The 17,981-nt window shown below is 43.6% G+C and overlaps 1 protein-coding gene across 1 annotated transcript in view; it reads right to left on the bottom strand.

Annotated features, from left to right (window-relative positions):
* LOC118386381 (R3H domain-containing protein 1-like) overlaps positions 1-17,981 on the bottom strand; it is an 85,735-nt gene that overhangs the window by 26,787 nt on the left and 40,967 nt on the right. Inside the window, 14 exon segments of the mRNA XM_052522932.1 lie at positions 967-1,038; positions 1,667-1,760; positions 2,037-2,134; positions 2,401-2,545; positions 2,810-2,961; positions 5,580-5,689; positions 6,646-6,791; positions 7,021-7,214; positions 11,362-11,485; positions 11,839-11,857; positions 11,860-12,053; positions 13,234-13,335; positions 14,451-14,617; positions 17,314-17,598. Of these exon segments, the coding sequence (XP_052378892.1) occupies positions 967-1,038; positions 1,667-1,760; positions 2,037-2,134; positions 2,401-2,545; positions 2,810-2,961; positions 5,580-5,689; positions 6,646-6,791; positions 7,021-7,214; positions 11,362-11,485; positions 11,839-11,857; positions 11,860-12,053; positions 13,234-13,335; positions 14,451-14,617; positions 17,314-17,598 (1,902 nt within the window).

Raw genomic sequence — 17,981 nt, 5'->3', positions numbered from 1 at the left:
GACGGGGGGTGAATTCATTTTGCGTTTCTTGGAGAATAAAGCAGTAGACTTTGGAGAGAAAGGCACAACTAGAGACCCATTGTGTAGCCGAGGGCAACTTCATCATGTACCGGCCACAATATGGGGCAAGTGGCTGGTGGCAGGCTGGCCGATAGTCAGCTACCCTGGGGATGTGGGGAAGCTTTGGTTGAGTTAAACTGAACCAGGCCAGACACTGCAACTGGGCTGGGTGAGTAATAATGAGAGCTGAGCTTTGGGCCTTACTCAAGATTTCAACAACTATAAAACAAATGAACAAATAAAATAAAACAAAAATACAGGCTTTTGATGTGTTCCGGCCTGTTCTCAAAACAGAGCAGACAGGTTATTAATATTTGGAACTTCAATAATCGTGGTTTTTGGATATTCGTTCACGTCAGTTCAGTTACATTTTGTTCTTTTTCGTCAAACCGCTAGTAAGAACATTACGAAGTACAACACATTTCCCCCCAACCAAGTCTCTACAAATCAAGTGGAAAAACAACCCTTTACATCAAGCCAACGTAGTGAGTGAAGAGGGAGGGGGGAAAGGAGGGGCTGGGGGGAGTGATGGCAACAGGAAGTGACTGGCGGTGCTGGTGAGGGGTCAGGGTTTAAAAGGCGAGCCAGGGGTCCTTAACGCCCTCTACTGGGAGCTGGCCCTATCGGGGAGTGTCTGTGGCCGTAACCTCGACCATGGCACCTGCTCGTGGTAAGTCTGATGGAGGATCAGGGGCCGTTGTGGTTCAGGAGGGCATCCTGCACAGCGTACCTGGAGGGGAACGTGACCAGGAGGGATTAGGTGGAGGCTGGGTTAACAGGGGTTTGACCCTGGGGGTTTGGCGTGGTGGTGGTCACCGTTAGCCATTGACTGCCAGACAACGCAGCTGTGATGGTAGTGGTGCTCTCTGAGCCATCAGACCACGGCCCTGACTCTGGAGAGCTCACCTAGCAGAGAGTCCGCCTCGGTCCGGCTGATCCCCTCCGGCAGCTCAGTCACCTCCAGGACCCGCCCACTCACTGCCTCCGAGAGAGGAGAGAGAGAACTGTCAGACCCAACTTGGAGACAGCCTTTAGCCTATGACCTCATTAGTTAAAGCAGTACAGACTAACCCGATGCTTCCTTTGTCATAAGACTACTAAATAACTACCCGGACTATCTGCATTTAACCTCTTTGCACAAATTCTTTTGACTCATCACATGCTGATACTGTCCATTATACATCCTGTTGTCTAGTCACTTTTACCCCTACCTACAGTATACTGCTGTTACTGTCTATTATCTATCCTGTTGCCTTGTCACTTTACCCCTATCTATATGCACATAGCCATCTCAAATACCTCGTACCCCTGCACAGACTTGGTACCAGTACCCCATAGCCAAGTTATCGTTAGTCATTGTGGATTTATTCATCGTGTTATAATTGTTTCTACATTTTTTATTTCTGAATTATTAGGAAGGGTCCATAAGTAAGTGTTTCACTGTTGTTTACGAAGCATGTGGAAATTACATACATATATTTTTTAGATCAAATATCAATATCATGGATAAATGTTGTATTTAAGATATATCTAAGAGTAAGATATTTATTGATTAGAGGTCCACATCTCTGTCCACTTAACAGACGGAGGTGTTCTCTACCATTACCTGGTTGACCTACACTGAGATCTGTAGACAGAGCTTTCCTCGGCTGCTTCCTCCCTCTGCCTCCTCCACCGCTGTGCCGTATCCCTATAGGTACCTGGGAGCGGAAAGGAGGACGAGAGAACATTCAGTTGACCAGCTTGTAGTCTGCTGTTGCACTTTATGTGGACTCTATCTCAAGGTATCCCAAATGCTTGATATTGATTACATTGGAAGAGAAAATGAGGAACAAAAGAAGAAGCGGGGACCATTGTTTGACTTTGATCTTTTGTTTTATTTGCACAGTACTAAAGAGAAGATGTCGCTAAGCATTTCTAAAATGGTACGAAGATATCCACACAGATATTTCCTCCTCTGTCTTGTGTAGACTCACCTGATGGTTGGGGGCCATGGGGGGAAATTGGAGGAGAGGAGGACGGCTCTGAGGGTTGTACTGGAGGGGTTGCCCTAGCAACGGGTACCGAGCATCTCCTGGGAAACACAAATGATGACACACTAAATTGGGCTACATTTCTTTAGGGTTACCATTTGCCATAAAGCTGGAGAAGCTGAGTAGCCTCAGGGACCCTCAGCATTCCACATATTTGTTTGAATGTAGTATTAGCACACCTAATTCAACTAATCCGCAAGCCATTGGAATATCATATTCCCATATAATTGGAATAGATTAAGTATGTGAAATGGCTGGTTAAAGTTCCCCCAGGACTGGGTAAAGGAACACTGGGTGTCTCCCCCACCTTGCCCTGGCACGAAGGGTCTGGAGAACTGTGGCATCATGGGTACGGGGGTGAGGCCAGGACGGATGCTCTTCACATTGGTCAGGTGGGAGGGGGTTGGCGACTGGGCGGGGGAGGTAGAGGGACTGCCCAGCTGGGGACTGCTCTGTATGGACAGATAGAGGACAGGGTTAGATGGAGGACAGGGGAGGGTTATTGGGTGAACACACCCGACACCAGGAAAACCACTGGTTCAAAATCAAAAGTATTCGAGGCTACTCTCTTACAACATTACAGACCACAACACCAAACCCCATTACTATATTTACACCAAGAGTGTGATACTGAAGAAATACTTGCAAAACATTTTTTCTTCAAATCTGCATGTTCTCTTTAGGCTGTATGGGGGAGCGGAGCAAGGGACTCTCACCTGTGAGGTGTCTATGACTGAGAGCTCTGTGGACTTCTGTCCTCTGGTGTGATCCAGACTGTAGTACTTGCTGTGTTTCCACTGCGAGGGCGTGTGAGGCCTCGGCTGCTGGCCAGGGGACAACATCAGCTGCATCATCACCATTCCACCACCTGGAGGAGGGGCACAGAGGCAACAAGGACAGACGTTACAATATTACATCAAATTCAATGAGAGTTTATATGCATCTCTTCGGGGGCAATGAAAGATGTGTAAAGATTTAGTCTTACATTTCAGATGCTAGAACCTGTTCCACTTAAGAATCACAGTACGTTTATTTTGTGTGTGTGTGTGTGTGAGACATTTGCCTTTTAGAAATATATGAATCACGTTTAATAGGATAAGTATGTCAGTTTGACTGTTTTGTATTTCATTAGTGTATTGTGTATGAAAACGAAATCATATACACTGACTTGCCGTTAAAATCCTTTGTCATCTAATTACATGTGATGTTAACCTCCACTTACTTGATATGTAATATGTTATTAGAAATTTAACTCTATGTTTGAACAATGTTTGTTGACATGCATTTTATTCTAGTTGGGACCTTCTTTCCAAGACCGCTCAGATCATTAATACTTTTAATTGCTTCATCTCAAATGTTTTGCCGTCAAACATCCAATTAAATGAGTTTGCCCAACAAAGGGTTCGAGAACTTTCTGGACCTGCACTTGACCTTATTAAAAGAAGACTTCTGACTGCCCTTAGCCGGTCTAATTATTTCTGCTGAGGAAGACTTCTGACTGCCCTTAGCCTGTCTAATTATTTCTGCTGAGGAAGACTTCTGACTGCCCTTAGCCTGTCTAATTATTTCTGCTGAGGAAGACTTCTGACTGCCCTTAGCCTGTCTAATTATTTCTGCTGAGGAAGACTTCTGACTGCCCTTAGCCTTTCTAATTATTTCTGCTGAGGAAGACTTCTGACTGCCCTTAGCCTGTCTAATTATTTCTGCTGAGGAAGACTTCTGACTGCCCTTAGCCTTTCTAATTATTTCTGCTGAGGAAGACTTCTGACTGCCCTTAGCCTGTCTGTAATTATTTCTGATGGGGGATAAAAGTAACGAGCATCTATCACACTCTTATCCTGACAGCCACATAATTCCCACCCTATCTCAAGGATGAAAACCTCCATTTATATTTTGTTTTCCATCTATTTTATTGTGACAATAAAAAGGGAGGTCCACAAACAAAAGAGAACCTGGACTCTATAGTACTACCAACCTTGGATTTAATCCATCACTAGCACTGTCTTGGTGTAATACGCAGCAGTCTATTTCGATTTCTTTGTGAATAAAAAGGGGGTCACACAGAAAGGACCCATAGAACAGCATAATAACCAAAACACATTTCCACATTGAAAAAAAAAAGTGTAAAAAAAAAAGATTTACATTGGCCACAAGAGGTTTAAAATGAAGGGAATGTATTTTTTACGTGGTAATCCTGACATGAAATGAAAACATTTCAACCATCTCAGGTCTTAAGAGAGAGAGAGCAAGAGAGAGATCTAATTTCAGGATTAGAAATAAGATTACCCTTTCCTCTAATGAGTTATTTAAGGAGAAAATAAAAGATGACAGAGAGCAAGACAGAGCGAGCGCAACAGAGAGACAAAGAACTTCTGTGAGTGTAATGTTTACTGTTCATTTTTTGTTTAACTTTTGCTTATTATCTACTTCACTTGTTATCATATGATTCCCATGCCAATACAGCCCTTAAGTTGAAATGTAATTGTAAATTGAGAGACCGACCGAGACACGGGGAGACCGACGGTGGCTATACTGATCAAAGGAGCTTCGCCACAGAGGAAAATCACATTAAGGCCTCCTAAAACGTTTCAAATTAGAATTAGATTGCCCATTAAGGGACTTTTTTAATAAGATGACCATAACTGGGAACAAAGCAGAGGAATTACTTCTTAATTACCAGTCCATATCTGTTCAATAACTACATCGTTAAGACTTGGAGTGTAATTTCAATTAGCACCTTAAAGCCTCAAAGCTAACTGAATAGGAGGTGGATGAGATGGGGGGGGGGGGTCAGGAGAAAGACGTTACGGCGTCTACATCACATTTATTCTGTTGTTGCCACGTTGTATTGTTATAGCTTTACCTGGGAGATCGGGAGATGAGAATGCTGCCTGTCTGCGCCCCCTCCCCAAGAGGACCCTTTAGAATCGATTCAATCCATTTTGATTTGCCGGAGAATTCGGTTGCAAGTCATTTCTCCTGATGACGCCTTTGTTTAGTTGGGCTCTAATTAAAATGTTCTTAGGGCTCTTCCACGCCATTGTTCAGAACAGAGGGGATTGGGCTGTCTACATTGTGACGGTTGGATTGGACAGCGTGTTAAAGAACTAAGAGGTAGGAGAAAGTTTTTTGTTTTTTTTTAAGAAAAAAAAGGTGGTACAGCGAAGCTAACGTCTGTGGGTTTTGTTCCAGACACAACCCGTACAGCAGCTCATTTCAAGAACTAACTCATTAGGAGCAACATTTTATATTTCACACTTATACAGTTGAAAAGAGAAAATATGCTCTTTCAGGGATCCAACGTAAAGTGACAAAGCATTCTTGTAGCCAGCTACTGATAACCAGCTGGTTGCCAGACTACTTTATTTATAAATTGTGATTTTTACTTCCTAGTTGAGACCTGGTTATAATGCAGCTCAGACTGGCTCTCTGCTGTATACCTGCACACTGCAGTGTGTCGGTCTGTGTGTGTGTTTCTGTGTGTACCTGAGCACTGATGTGTCTGATGGAGGGGCTGCTGGGAGCTGCAGGGGGAGGACGGCCGAGGGAACAGCATCTGCTCTGATCCGGAAGGAGGCAGGAACTCTACAGAGGAGCTGCAGTGAGAGAAACACCACACGCACTAAAGCCGAGTAGCAGAGAGGCCAAGCTCTGGCACAGATTCATTCATGTAATCAGAATTTGGCACATCGGTTTTAAAATGTGCTAAATTACTGAAGTGGAACACTGTGTACACAGGAGATCAATAACCCTGTATTGCATTAGAACAACCATAAATATCCTCAATCTGAAACTGGTAAAAGCTGGGAATCAGCTAGAAATCTCTACAGGCTCATTTTCTAACAAATCAAAACAAGGGAAAACAGCATAAATCACTGCGTCTCCGTTACGGAATTGCGTTTGTGGAGTGCCACTGGGTGCCACTTCTTTCCAGGCTCCTCTTTCACTCTCCTCCATTTTGATTTTATAACAATACAAGCAAAAAGGCAGGTAGGGTTACGCGTCATCCCAAAGCAGAGGCAGGCAGCTGCCGCAGCAGACATTCGGCTCTCCGTGCCACTCGGCACCCTGAAGAATAATGTGCGTCTGCACAGCGGACCAGAGGGCTGGCATGAAGGATGGTGTAGAGAGCAGCTCACCACACTGGACCAGCGCTGTTATATTAAGACTCAGTAGATATCTAGCCTTATAAATCATGTTGAACATGGCCTATTAAAGAAGAGGACCCAGGAGGGGGGTGGGGGTGTTCCACAGCTCAGTGTGAAGCATCAAAGAGAAGGGCTAGTTATCTGTTCAACCTAAAAAAAACTGCTTACTGTAAAACTGGGAAAGATACAGTATTAATGTTCTGTAGTAAGGTTATTGGTCTATAATCGGAGTATGTCCACATTAAAAATGTGTGATGTCCTACCACATGGTGTTCTGTTCAACTGGGAATGCATTTATATGTACTCAACAATGTATTGGTATTATTAATGGGTCTACATTAAGTGGAATGGGTCTACACTAAGTATAGGTATTTTTATGTTAAAACTGTGTGGTGATGTCCTACCTCTGTTGATTGGGTGTGATAACACTGTAGTAAACCTGGACACCAGAGCCAGGCATGGGCCTCTGGTTGGACTGGTTGTGGATGACGATAGGCTGCTGATACGTTTGCTGTGGTACAACCTGGGAGCCTTGGGGCTGCATGGATACCTGCCAAGACAGACCCATAGTTCAGATGGATGACATGGGATGCCCAAAAATATTCACGGTTACACAAGACTTTATGGAAAATAGAATGGTTCTTAATGACTACGCTACTTGGCTAAACAAAGGTTTAAATAAATATGCTTTACATTTCTTAATGTTCATCATTGTTAATTGTGTTTTTACATTATAAAGTGACATTGAGTTATTAGATGTTGAAATGCTGAGTACCCACCTGATAAGATGACATAGAGGGATACTGGACCATCATGCCTTGCATCTGATGTCCCATATTGCTATGCTGGCCACTGACCGGGTTCTGCTGGCCACTGACCGGGTTCTGCTGGCCACTGACTGGGTTTTGACTCTGTGGCACTACTATCATACTCTGATAGCTCTGTGGATGATTGAGCATCACAGTTTGGTAACCTGGAGAAATAGAGAGGGAGGGAGGGGGAGCGAGAGAGAAATGAGTGAGCGAGGGGGAGCGAGAGAGGGAGAAACAGAGAGCAAGATAAAGTGAGATGGGAGCGAGAGAGATGAAGTTGATTTAATCAAAAAGAGGATTCAAATGTCTTGATTCTTAGAATTCAGCACTTGTATGGAAATTAAAAACGTTCAGAATTCCCTGATAAATTGGTCCACAGGGAAAACTAAAAAAGGTATAGAAACCGTAAATTACATTTATTTATGACATTTATTTATTAATAAATGTATTTCCATGACAGAATTCAAAAGCAATTTGACCGACCAACGTAGATATTTTCAAATACATTCAACTTAAAAGTTCCATATCAAGAAATTTAAATTTATGTTATTTTGGATATCAGAGTAATCTTGAGGTAATCCTAGTTGAGTCAGATAAGGATGTTCAATGATGGGTAAGATATACAAACCCTTGAAGAGAGCCTATCCAACGGGCAATCTATCCAACGGGCAATCTATCCAACGGGCAATCTATCCAACGGGCAATCTATCCAACGGGCAATCTATCCAACGGGCAATCTATCCAACGGGCAATCTATCCAACGGGCAATCTATCCAACGGGCAATCTATCCAACGGGCAATCTATCCAACGGGCAATCTATCCAACGGGCAATCTATCCAACGGGCAAACTATCCAACGGGCAATCTATCCAACGGGCAATCTATCCAACGGGCAATCTATCCAACGGGCAATCTATCCAACGGGCAATCCATCCAACGGGCAATCTATCCAACGGGCAATCTATCCAACGGGCAATCTATCCAACGGGCAATCTATCCAACGGGCAATCTATCCAACGGGCAATCTATCCAACGGGCAATCTATCCAACGGGCAATCTATCCAACGGGCAATCTCAGTTGGATAGATTAACTAGCGGAACTAAGACTTAAAAATAACTGATATAGGCACACGATGAAGGGAATGTTGGAACATAACTAATGCAATTAGTTAGTGAAAATGTACACAATCAAGCATAAACTAATGTATAGAATTTATTACACAAGAGACAAAATTCACAAATTTCGACAGCACAACGGCAGAGTCAAGTGTTAGGTGTAAAATTAACAATGACTCTATAGCCTTCTTCTTGGAAGGCTATAAAGTCCAAAAGTTAGGGGCGGAGCTAGAAAGTTGGCAGAAGTATTATAAAGTAAATTTACTATTAATCAATCTGTTTGCATATTTCATGACATGTGAGGGTGCAGTGAGATACCCGATGGATTGGACGATCCTTTCTCGTCAATCTTGACAAAAACATACTTAACTGGAAATCAACCAATCCTCCATCGTTAACACAATGGAAAGGTCAAATGGTGGGTGTGGGCAGGGGTGGTGTGAACAGGTGGGTGTGGGCAGGGGTGGTGTGAACAGGTGGGTGTGGGCAGGGGTGGTGTGAACAGGTGGGTGTGGGCAGGGGTGGTGTGAACAGGTGGGTGTGGGCAGGGGTGGTGTTGTGCGGGTATTAACAGGTGGGTGTGGGCAGGGGTGGTGTTGTGGATGTTTGTGTCTGCATGTTGTTTGTATGCTTTGTAAGAATATTATAATATTTATTTATTCTACAACAAAAACGAAACACTTTGCCACAGAACAGGCTGTGTGCTTATTCCATTGGAAGCGATCAATGATTCAGGGTAGTCAACATTAAAATGGCTCAGTAAATAAACAACCTTTCAGCGCCAAAGTCGTTTCACTAGGATTTCTCCTCCACTGGTAAGATTATGGGAGACGAGATAAGAAAAATTGCAAAAAACTTTTCATAGAAGGTGTTAGGAAAATTAAATTTAAAAAGCTTTTTCTTTCGCTGGGTAAAATACATCAGCATCAAGGTTACCAGAGAGTGCTTATAGTGGAGAATGTTATTGAAAGCCCCTCTTAAGCAGGCGCCCTGAGTAGAAGGGGGGTGGTGGAGGGGAGAAAACAGCAGGAGGTAAACACAAGAAGGGAGGGAGTTAAGGGAGGAGAGGGCTGTCTGGGAAATGTTCAATTTCTCCTGGCTTTTGGCCAGAGCGACAGCAATCAATTTAGCCCAGATGAGAAGAGAAGTGGGACACAAGGAATGGATGCTCCCGGTGAGAGGAGGCAGGCAACAAGAGAGGCTGGTTGCTATTTTTAGTACCATACTCTCACCTCCACTTACAAACCGAGCATGAAGCGAATATAATGTTAAACATTCTGTGCTTCAGCTGACTGGGCAGAGGATGGAAGAGAGAAAAAAGAGGAGAGGAAGGAGACTCTGGACCTCAGAACTCAAAAGGCTTGAATTGCTGCTGGCAGACTGTCTTGCCTGCCTGGTTAAAAGGAGCCACTGACTGTCAGGCAGCTTTAGGAGATAAGATGAAACAGGCATGCCACCCTTCTCCTTATTACACCAGATATACTGGGGCTTCTGCTGCCTTTCTCACATTCAAAAGCTTCATCTATTTTTACAAGAATAAGGGAATAGGACTAGGCTTTCTCAGCCGCCTGGGGAAAGGAGTTCAGTGTGTAATGGTGTCCTTCAATTCAGATCTACCACATTTCTCATCCTCCTTTTAAAAAAAAAAACATTGTTTCCTTAGGCTTTATTTGACCATATCTGGAGAAGTACAGTACATTTCTACAGAAAACATAAAAGTTTGACATTTGATAGCAGAGAATTCTACTGATATTTTATGATTACGATAATTGCACACATTATGAATCTATAATTAAATCTATCTTCAGAATGATATGAATTGCAGTTGAGACTTTTGCACAAGACATTTATAGCTAACAATAATCAGTATAATACCTCATTCAAAATGTTGTCAGAATATGTGAATGTTTTGTATAATTGTGCAAGTGGAGCACAAACGTCTGATGTTGAAGTAAAAAGCAAAATGAAGACTCTTTTGGCAGGAACATCAAGCATAAAAACAAAAAATACCAGGCCTTCACAAATATTCATGGAGAGATAAATGAAATGTCTCAGTCAAGTCAGATAGTTGGTTGATGGATGGATGGTTAATTCCTCAAGTACACCCAGTAGACAGAAGGCTTTAAAATGGCTGACTTTTACAGCAGTGTGATTGAGTGCTTAGCTGTGGAGGGTTGTTGGCTAACAGTTTTGTCTGAAGAGGTGAAAGTGAGGGGCTGGAAAAGAGACCGGTTCACTGTGAGAATTATAGGCCTCTCAGACAGCGCCCCGGCCCCGTATCCAGGACCTTTGGTTCTTCTGTGGACGGTCAACTTCCACCCGTATCCAGAATAGGCCCTTTGGTTCTTACCCACACCTGGAGGGCTGATATCCAGGTAAGAAACCCCTCTAAAACACCTGACTTAGAATGTAACAATGTTTATACGCCTGTGGGTCCTGACATTTTGCTGCTGGAACTCTAGATCATTTCCCCATTTGAAATCCCCATCCTGTTCTCCACTGCCAATCTGCATGACTGATGCATGTATAAATAAAGGCTGCCAGGTAATTAAAACAAAATTCCCCATTCCCTTTAAGAGATCCGATTGACTTTTGTATTTCAAATGGTGCAGCGGAGCATCTGTTTCTCTAGACAGGCCCATGAATGATTCTTCAGCGATACGCAGTGGAGACGAGGGAGACAATGCTAACGGTGTATTTGATTGGAAATGGTTATTGTGTGGGCTAAAAGGCCAAGGGCAACACAATGGCCAACCCTGCAGAGAAAAAGCGTTCTAACACAGCAGTCAGCTTTTCGCACTGCTCCTCTGCCCCAGGGGCACCGTCTACTTTCCCTGCCACAGTTTATTGAGATGAGCCTATTGTGTACCTGCCATAAGAGCAGATAACCAGAGACAACAAAGTGCTTAGCGCAATAGAAAATAAAGAGTGTGAAGAGAGCGGTAACAACCATGCCCACCCCGTAGTAAGATAGAACATGTAAAAAACATACCACACAGGGAGAAAGACATGGATTTAACCCCCCATGTAAATAAATGTCAAGCAAACCACTCCACTGATGGTATTCCAGATATTACGCCAGAGAGAAGACAAAAAAAAAACACACCTGATGTGACACCTGTTTTTAATAGAGGAACTAGGCAGCTGAGATGAATGGTTGAGTTACTGGTTCAGCCTGTGTTAGATATTTACCTGTCTGTTGTGTGGGCGGGGGCATTGGCTGGCTCTGCAGGGCACTATACTGCACTGTGCCCACAGGCCTGTACCCCTGGTTAGACAGGGGGTACTGGCCTGGCCCACAGTAACACGCTGGCATCTGTCGGCAGAGATGAAGCAGTCCAAAATGAGATACCATTAACACCACTACTGATATGCAGCTCTCTGAACCTAGACTACAGTCCCTCAGCTGCAGTGGCTTAGTTAACAAGTCCAATATAAATGTTATTTTAAGTAGAGAGAAAGTACCTATGAACAAATGTACTGTACATGTATCACTCAGATACTAATGATGAAACATTTCAATCATGTAGACGAAGGAATAAAGAGACCGGCCAAGCATTGATCAAGACAGTCAGATGGAAATAACGTATGATAGTACTAATAAAACAGAGTACATTGTATAACCTAATAGGAATAAGCCAGGTAAGGGTCAGATGTACAGTAACCTACCTGCTGCATGTAACCTTGTTGCTGCATGAGTGGCTGGTTGACAGGCGGAGGGGCGGGGGTGTTGTAGGCCTGGGGGGCAGGGACAGGCTGGCCTGGGGGGGGCACCATGAAGCCCTGCTGCTGCGGGGGGGCCTGGAGCACCACGGAGGAGGGGCCCTCCCGGAGGCCTGCCGGGACAGACTCATGTGGCTGAACTGGGCTCCCAGGTTCTCTTGCTGTGGGATGGAACACACAGAAACGTGTTACATGCATAGATTATATATTTATTATTAACAGTTTGTTCGTGGCTCTAGTTGAACTACTACAGGACCTTGTATGTAATAAATAATACATAGTACTTTTATATTGCACTTTTCTGAAACCCCAAATACTTTTATACTGCTGGCTCCTAGTGTAGTCACTGAATTTTGAACTACTGTACTAGCCTACAGCAATACAACTGGATACAGCCACCCATGCAAAGAATAAACCTGAAGGCCCTAAAACATTAAACTGGAGTCATTCTGACTTGCTTAAGTGTGGTGTGATTTACTAGGCAGCAGATGGTTGAGTGGTTAGGAACTTTAAGCATGGCTATTTATAGAATATCATATTCAGATTAGACGGTAAAATTAATGTAGTCAGTCATTAAGGGATGTTTATTCGTAGAGGGACCTCAGGAAAGAGGTCAATAGAACACATGATTTGCGTCAATGGAGGGAGTGGGGTAGCAAACGAACATGAAAGTTAAACTGATTCAATTAATCATTAATTGGCATATTAATGCAGTCAAATTAGCATGCTGACAAAACGCCGCCGTGCGTCGGTCCACGTGAGATTTTGTCCATCACCACCAGATGCAAAAAATGTATCAAACCAACTAACTATATTAATTTATGGACAGGTCGAAACACACATTAAACATTCATGGACATTTAACTAGCTTGCGGATGCTAATTTGTCCTGGAAAATAAAACATTGGATTATTATTTTACCTGAAATGCATATGGTCCTCTTTTGTTGCTGGTACTTTGGACCCTTTTTTATTGACTCTACTCCGACAATTAATCCACAGATAAGAGGAAATCTAGCTGTTTTTTTGTTTGGTTTGTTTTCTTTGGTTAATCTCTCATCGTTTTCTGTGGACTTTACATGGCAGTTGGCAACCAACTAAGGTGCATTACCGCTACCAACTGGACTGGAGTGTGGACCTCAATCATATTTCTATAACCCACGTGGATTCAGGAACTTTTCTAAATTCCATCCCTGTGTGTATTCTTTCAGTAGCATAAGTTCACTACTCATTTACAAAAGTTTCATCCACAGCTTTTTGTTTTAACCTAGCCTGAAGAGGGAAGATGGCATAGAATGACAAAAAGACTGGGGGGAAGAGCGAAGAGAAGAAGAGTAAAGTACCACAGTGTATAGTTGGTCAGGGGAGACGGAGAGGAGCTGAGATGGGTAAGAGACAGACGAGTAGTGGACAGGCTGAGCAGAGGGCTGGAGGGGCCGGACCGGCTGAGGAAGGGTGAGGAAAAACAGTAGAAGAGAAGAAGAGGTAGATGAGAAGCAGAGGTAGAGAAGAGAAGTAGAGAAGAGGTAGATGAGAGAAGCAGAGGTAGAGAAGAGAAGTAGAGAAGAGGTAGAGGGCATTGGGTTTAGTCAGACATTAGGCAGAGATTGCAAACATCACAAGCGGAGAAAGTACCATCTCAAACAATAGAGGAACAGTATATATTAGTTAACGGAGTGAATCAGCGCTAGATCAGGGAGGAATCCAACTACACATGGGGGAATCCAACAGTAATGAAGTTAATTAACCTCAGTCAATAGATGACCATGGATATCCTCCATCCTCTACCAAGGCCGACTGGTAAAAATCTATTGATATGAAAGCAATGGGACAGCTCTTTGTTCAAAAATAAATATCCTTTTATCAGCCCCCGCACCCCAGGTTTGGAATGATGTCTTTATTGGGAAGGGGAGTTGCTTCTTCACTATGGGGGGGGCATCCTTGCCCGACCCCTGGGTAGTGCACCCACACTATCAGAGGTCAAGTCAAATTCCTGCCCTTCCATTTTCACTAATGAATGTCACGCCTTCTGGCTGTTTAAAAAAAAAATTAAATATGATTTTTAAAGCGGCTCTCCATGACAGGTTGTGTTGAGGATCTTGCTATTAGAGATCGCTATTCCTACCACACAGGGCCTGTATAAAACACTAATGATTACCGTTTGGGCTGTGTGCTGCACCAGTGGTCACAGGGTTTAGCTGACACTCTGAACTCAATTCATATCCTTAGACAGGGCTGACGACTAAGGAGAAAGGTTGCAAAGTTTCCTCAACGAATAACACCGTACGCATGACAACCACCCCCATGAGCTGTCATGGTAATGTTTTGAATTGGGGGCCATGTCAATCTTCAGGGTGGCTTAGGATGTCTGTGTAAGAACTGAGCATGTGCATCAGTTCACTTCCTACTTTCCCCTGCCCTCTCAGACTGTACAAGCACTGTGTTTGTAATGTGAATGTGGTGTATAGTAGATGTTATGACTAAGCCTGTGACATATACATTTACTCCTAGGGGTTCTATTTCATTTAATTCAAAGGCCTGCTGAAGGGTGTTAGCGAACCTGTGCGAGGACGTGGTTATGATTGGTGGGCTGGTGCTGGCCAGGCAAGTGCGGAGGAGTGGGCATGGGCTGCTGGGTCCTGCCCTGCTGATTATGATGCTGAGGAGCCATGCCGTGATTGGGGTTGTACACCACAGCACTTCCATCCGGGTTCACAAATGGCTGTCCTGCAGCGAGAGAGAAGGGCAGGGCTGAAAACACACTGGAAAACCACCAAAACTAGCATCACTATAAACACAATCATTATTTTCAGCATTATCGTCAACACTATCAAGCAACACTTTCCATCTCTATAAATCACATCAATAATAAAAATAATGAATATTTTCAACATCATCATCACTATCGACACTGGCCCCATTATCAGCATTAAATAGATAACTTCAACGCTTTGATATAGTTTGCCTAATTGCTAGGTATCCAGAAATGTAATGGCTATCATTATCCTTACAGCAGCTGAAGACAGCAGAGTATCCAGAGGGCTTCATTTAAATAGCCTATTTATGAATTCACACAGCCAAGTGAGTAAATATTTATAATAAATGTTGCCCTTTGCATGAGCAGGAAAAAAATACTAAGAATGTTGTGTGGAGGAGGTACTTTATGTGGAGAATATGACACATCATTTTATCCAAGTGCTTATTTCAAAATCTCTGGTGAAAAATGCCTTGTGCTCCAGTGAATTTCCCTGAGCCGTCTGTACTTGATGAAAGCATCAATGCATTTCTCTGTGGTTCACTGAAATAGGCTGGCTCTGAAAGCCGAATATCGGTTTAAGAAGGTATTTTTTTGTGTAGAAAAGAGGTTAGTGCCACAGAGCAATCCAGAGACACCCGGTTCCAGTGTATGACTTCCATCACATCACAACAGGCTGGTTTTTCCTTTACATTTGTATTCTACACACGTCTACTGAAGCACCGGTTGGTTATAGACATTATCATAGGGACAAGGGTTCACACAGACACGTTACACATACATTTCCATTGTATTTGTCCCTTTTCCCTTTTTCTATTTTTGATATTAGATGATATTGCTATTAGATAAAGGGAACCTGAGTTTACAAATAACATTTTTTTTTAATTTAATTAACAAAGTTATGCATCACCCAATTCCCCTGTGTGAAAAATGAATTGCACCCTTACAATCAATAACTGGTTGTGCCACTTAGCTGCAATGACTGCAACCAAATGCTTCCTGTAGTTGTTGATCAATCTCCCACGTTGCTGTGGAGAAATTTCGGCCCACTCTTCCATGCAGAACTGGTTTAACTAAGCGACATTTGTGGGTTTTCAAGCATGAACTGCTTGTTTTAAGTCCTGCCACAACATCTCAATTGGGATTAGGTCTGGACTTTGACAAGACCATTTCAAAACTTGAAATTTGTTGACCATTTTCATGTCGACTTGATTGTGTGTTTTGGATCGTCTTGCTGCATGACTCAGCTGAGCTTCAGCTCACAGACAGATGGCCTGACATTCTCCTGCTCTGATACAGAGCAGAATTCATGGTTCCTTCTATTAAGGCAAGTTGTCCGGGTCCTGAGGCAGCAAAGCATCCCCAAACCACCACCACCACGCTTCAGCGTTGGTATGAGGTTCTTACTGTGGAATAGTGTTCTGTTTTCGGCAGACATAAAAATGGGATCCATCTTGTTCCGGAAGCACCTGGATGATCATCAAGACTCTTGGAAGAACGTTCTATAGACAGATGAGTCAAAAGTATACCTTTTTGGACGACATGGGTCACCTGGTAAAAACCAAACAATGCATTCCACAGTAAGAACCTCATACCAACGGACAAGCATAGTGGTGGTAGTGTGATGGTTTGGGGATGCTTCGCTGCCTCAGGACCTGGACGACTTGTTGAGGGTGGGTTCTCTCCATTTTTTCCCCCACGTTCAAATGCCCAAATGACCATCCGATGACCCTGAAAATAACTCCTCTTGAGTTAACTATCAGGTGGCAAAATTAATTCTCTGGGTTCTACACAAGAATTCCCCATTTTCCAACTCCTTAGGAAAAGGTCAATAAGCAATTGCACAGCCCTGGCTGGCTCTCGAAAAACATATTAGTGCCAGCGCCATATACCCGGGCTTATCAGCCAGTCCCATGCATATTTAAGAAGCAACATTCTCTAGGATGGCCATTGAACCAGCGGAGTGAAGAGGAATACATTATACATCAAAGCTTCGACTCGCCTACTATCCATTATCTCTATATCCAATAACACTGTACAGTGTGGCTTCATTATCCCGTGTCTCAGCAACACTTTGGGGGAATTTGTTTTGACCAAAGTCAGGGTATATTGATCTTGCGAGACAGCCATCGTTTTTCAAAGTGCTTCCGTTCCCTCCTCATTTGTGGGAGGCAGAGACACAGATTCTCATTTGCATGCAAGCCGCGTCGTTAGACAGTGACTCCGGTGTCAATTCTGAATAATTTGAGGGAAAGCGATGCGCAATCTGTCGGTTTGGTTTACTTTTTAAAGGGCAGTTAAAGCAACTTGTAATTATCACCTCCCCCAAAAGACTCAGCAGCATCACAACTCAAATACATCAGAAATAATGAGTGAAGGACGCCTGGTGTTCTACTGTGGTGTTCCAACACTTTGCTGCTTGCAAGAAGACAACACACGCCACCATCAGAAGCTATAGTTCCCTCTCTCCCCCTCCTTCAACACCACAAGAAGAAAGCAGTGGGGGAATAAGCAGAAAGTTGTGTGAGTCGTGTTAGTTTGAAAGAGAAGTTATCAGTTTGTGAAAGAAACCCAATGACAGGATACAAAACACAAGACACATTTTGCATCCCCCATAGCAAGCCCCTGTACTTTAACTAAACCTGGTAGGTAGGGTTCGGATACCAACCTGTGTGTGGGTTGACCAGGACACTCCCTGGCGGTATCCCTGTGGCTTCCAGAGGAAGCAAATAGTAGCTAGTGTTAGCTGTGTTCGCTGGCGGTGCCGCACTCCTGCCTCCCGCCTCATAGACCACAGTACTACTAGCGCAGACAGCTGGGTAGGCCACTGGGCAGGGAAGCGCAGAGTGGTTGTGGGGGTAGCCAGCCTTGGTTAGAGCCGGGACAGGGTGGGTTTGCTGGGCGCGAGAGAGCGAACCCGTGGAGGACCCTACACTACTCGAAGACTCAGAACCTAGGAAAGGAAGGAGTGAGAAGGAAAGCCTTAACCTACAGACACCATGCTCAGAGTGGTTATGTGGGGATGGATGGGGAGAGTCATAAGATGCTCTCCAATGGTCACAGGAGCAAGGCAGTAGGGCCAAATTACTGATGGCATCTACTGGAGGAGACGCGGCTTGAATTCATTGGGTATTTATAGTAGTCTGGCTCACACAATCACATATTACTGTATCATACATCATTTGTTGAGGCCATAAATACCTTGATATATTTCTACTTAGGTCAACAAATTATTTTTTATTAAAAAAAGGTATGCACTACTACGAAAGGTCATGTTTGATTCTCCAAACCTACATAGCCAATTATCTATTCTAATTACCTGTGGGAGTGATGCTG

Source organism: Oncorhynchus keta, chromosome 7, assembly GCF_023373465.1.
Source record: "Oncorhynchus keta strain PuntledgeMale-10-30-2019 chromosome 7, Oket_V2, whole genome shotgun sequence".
Lineage (NCBI taxonomy): Eukaryota > Metazoa > Chordata > Actinopteri > Salmoniformes > Salmonidae > Oncorhynchus > Oncorhynchus keta.
Note: the sequence above shows the minus strand (reverse complement) of the source record. Positions and strands in the feature narration are given on the sequence as shown.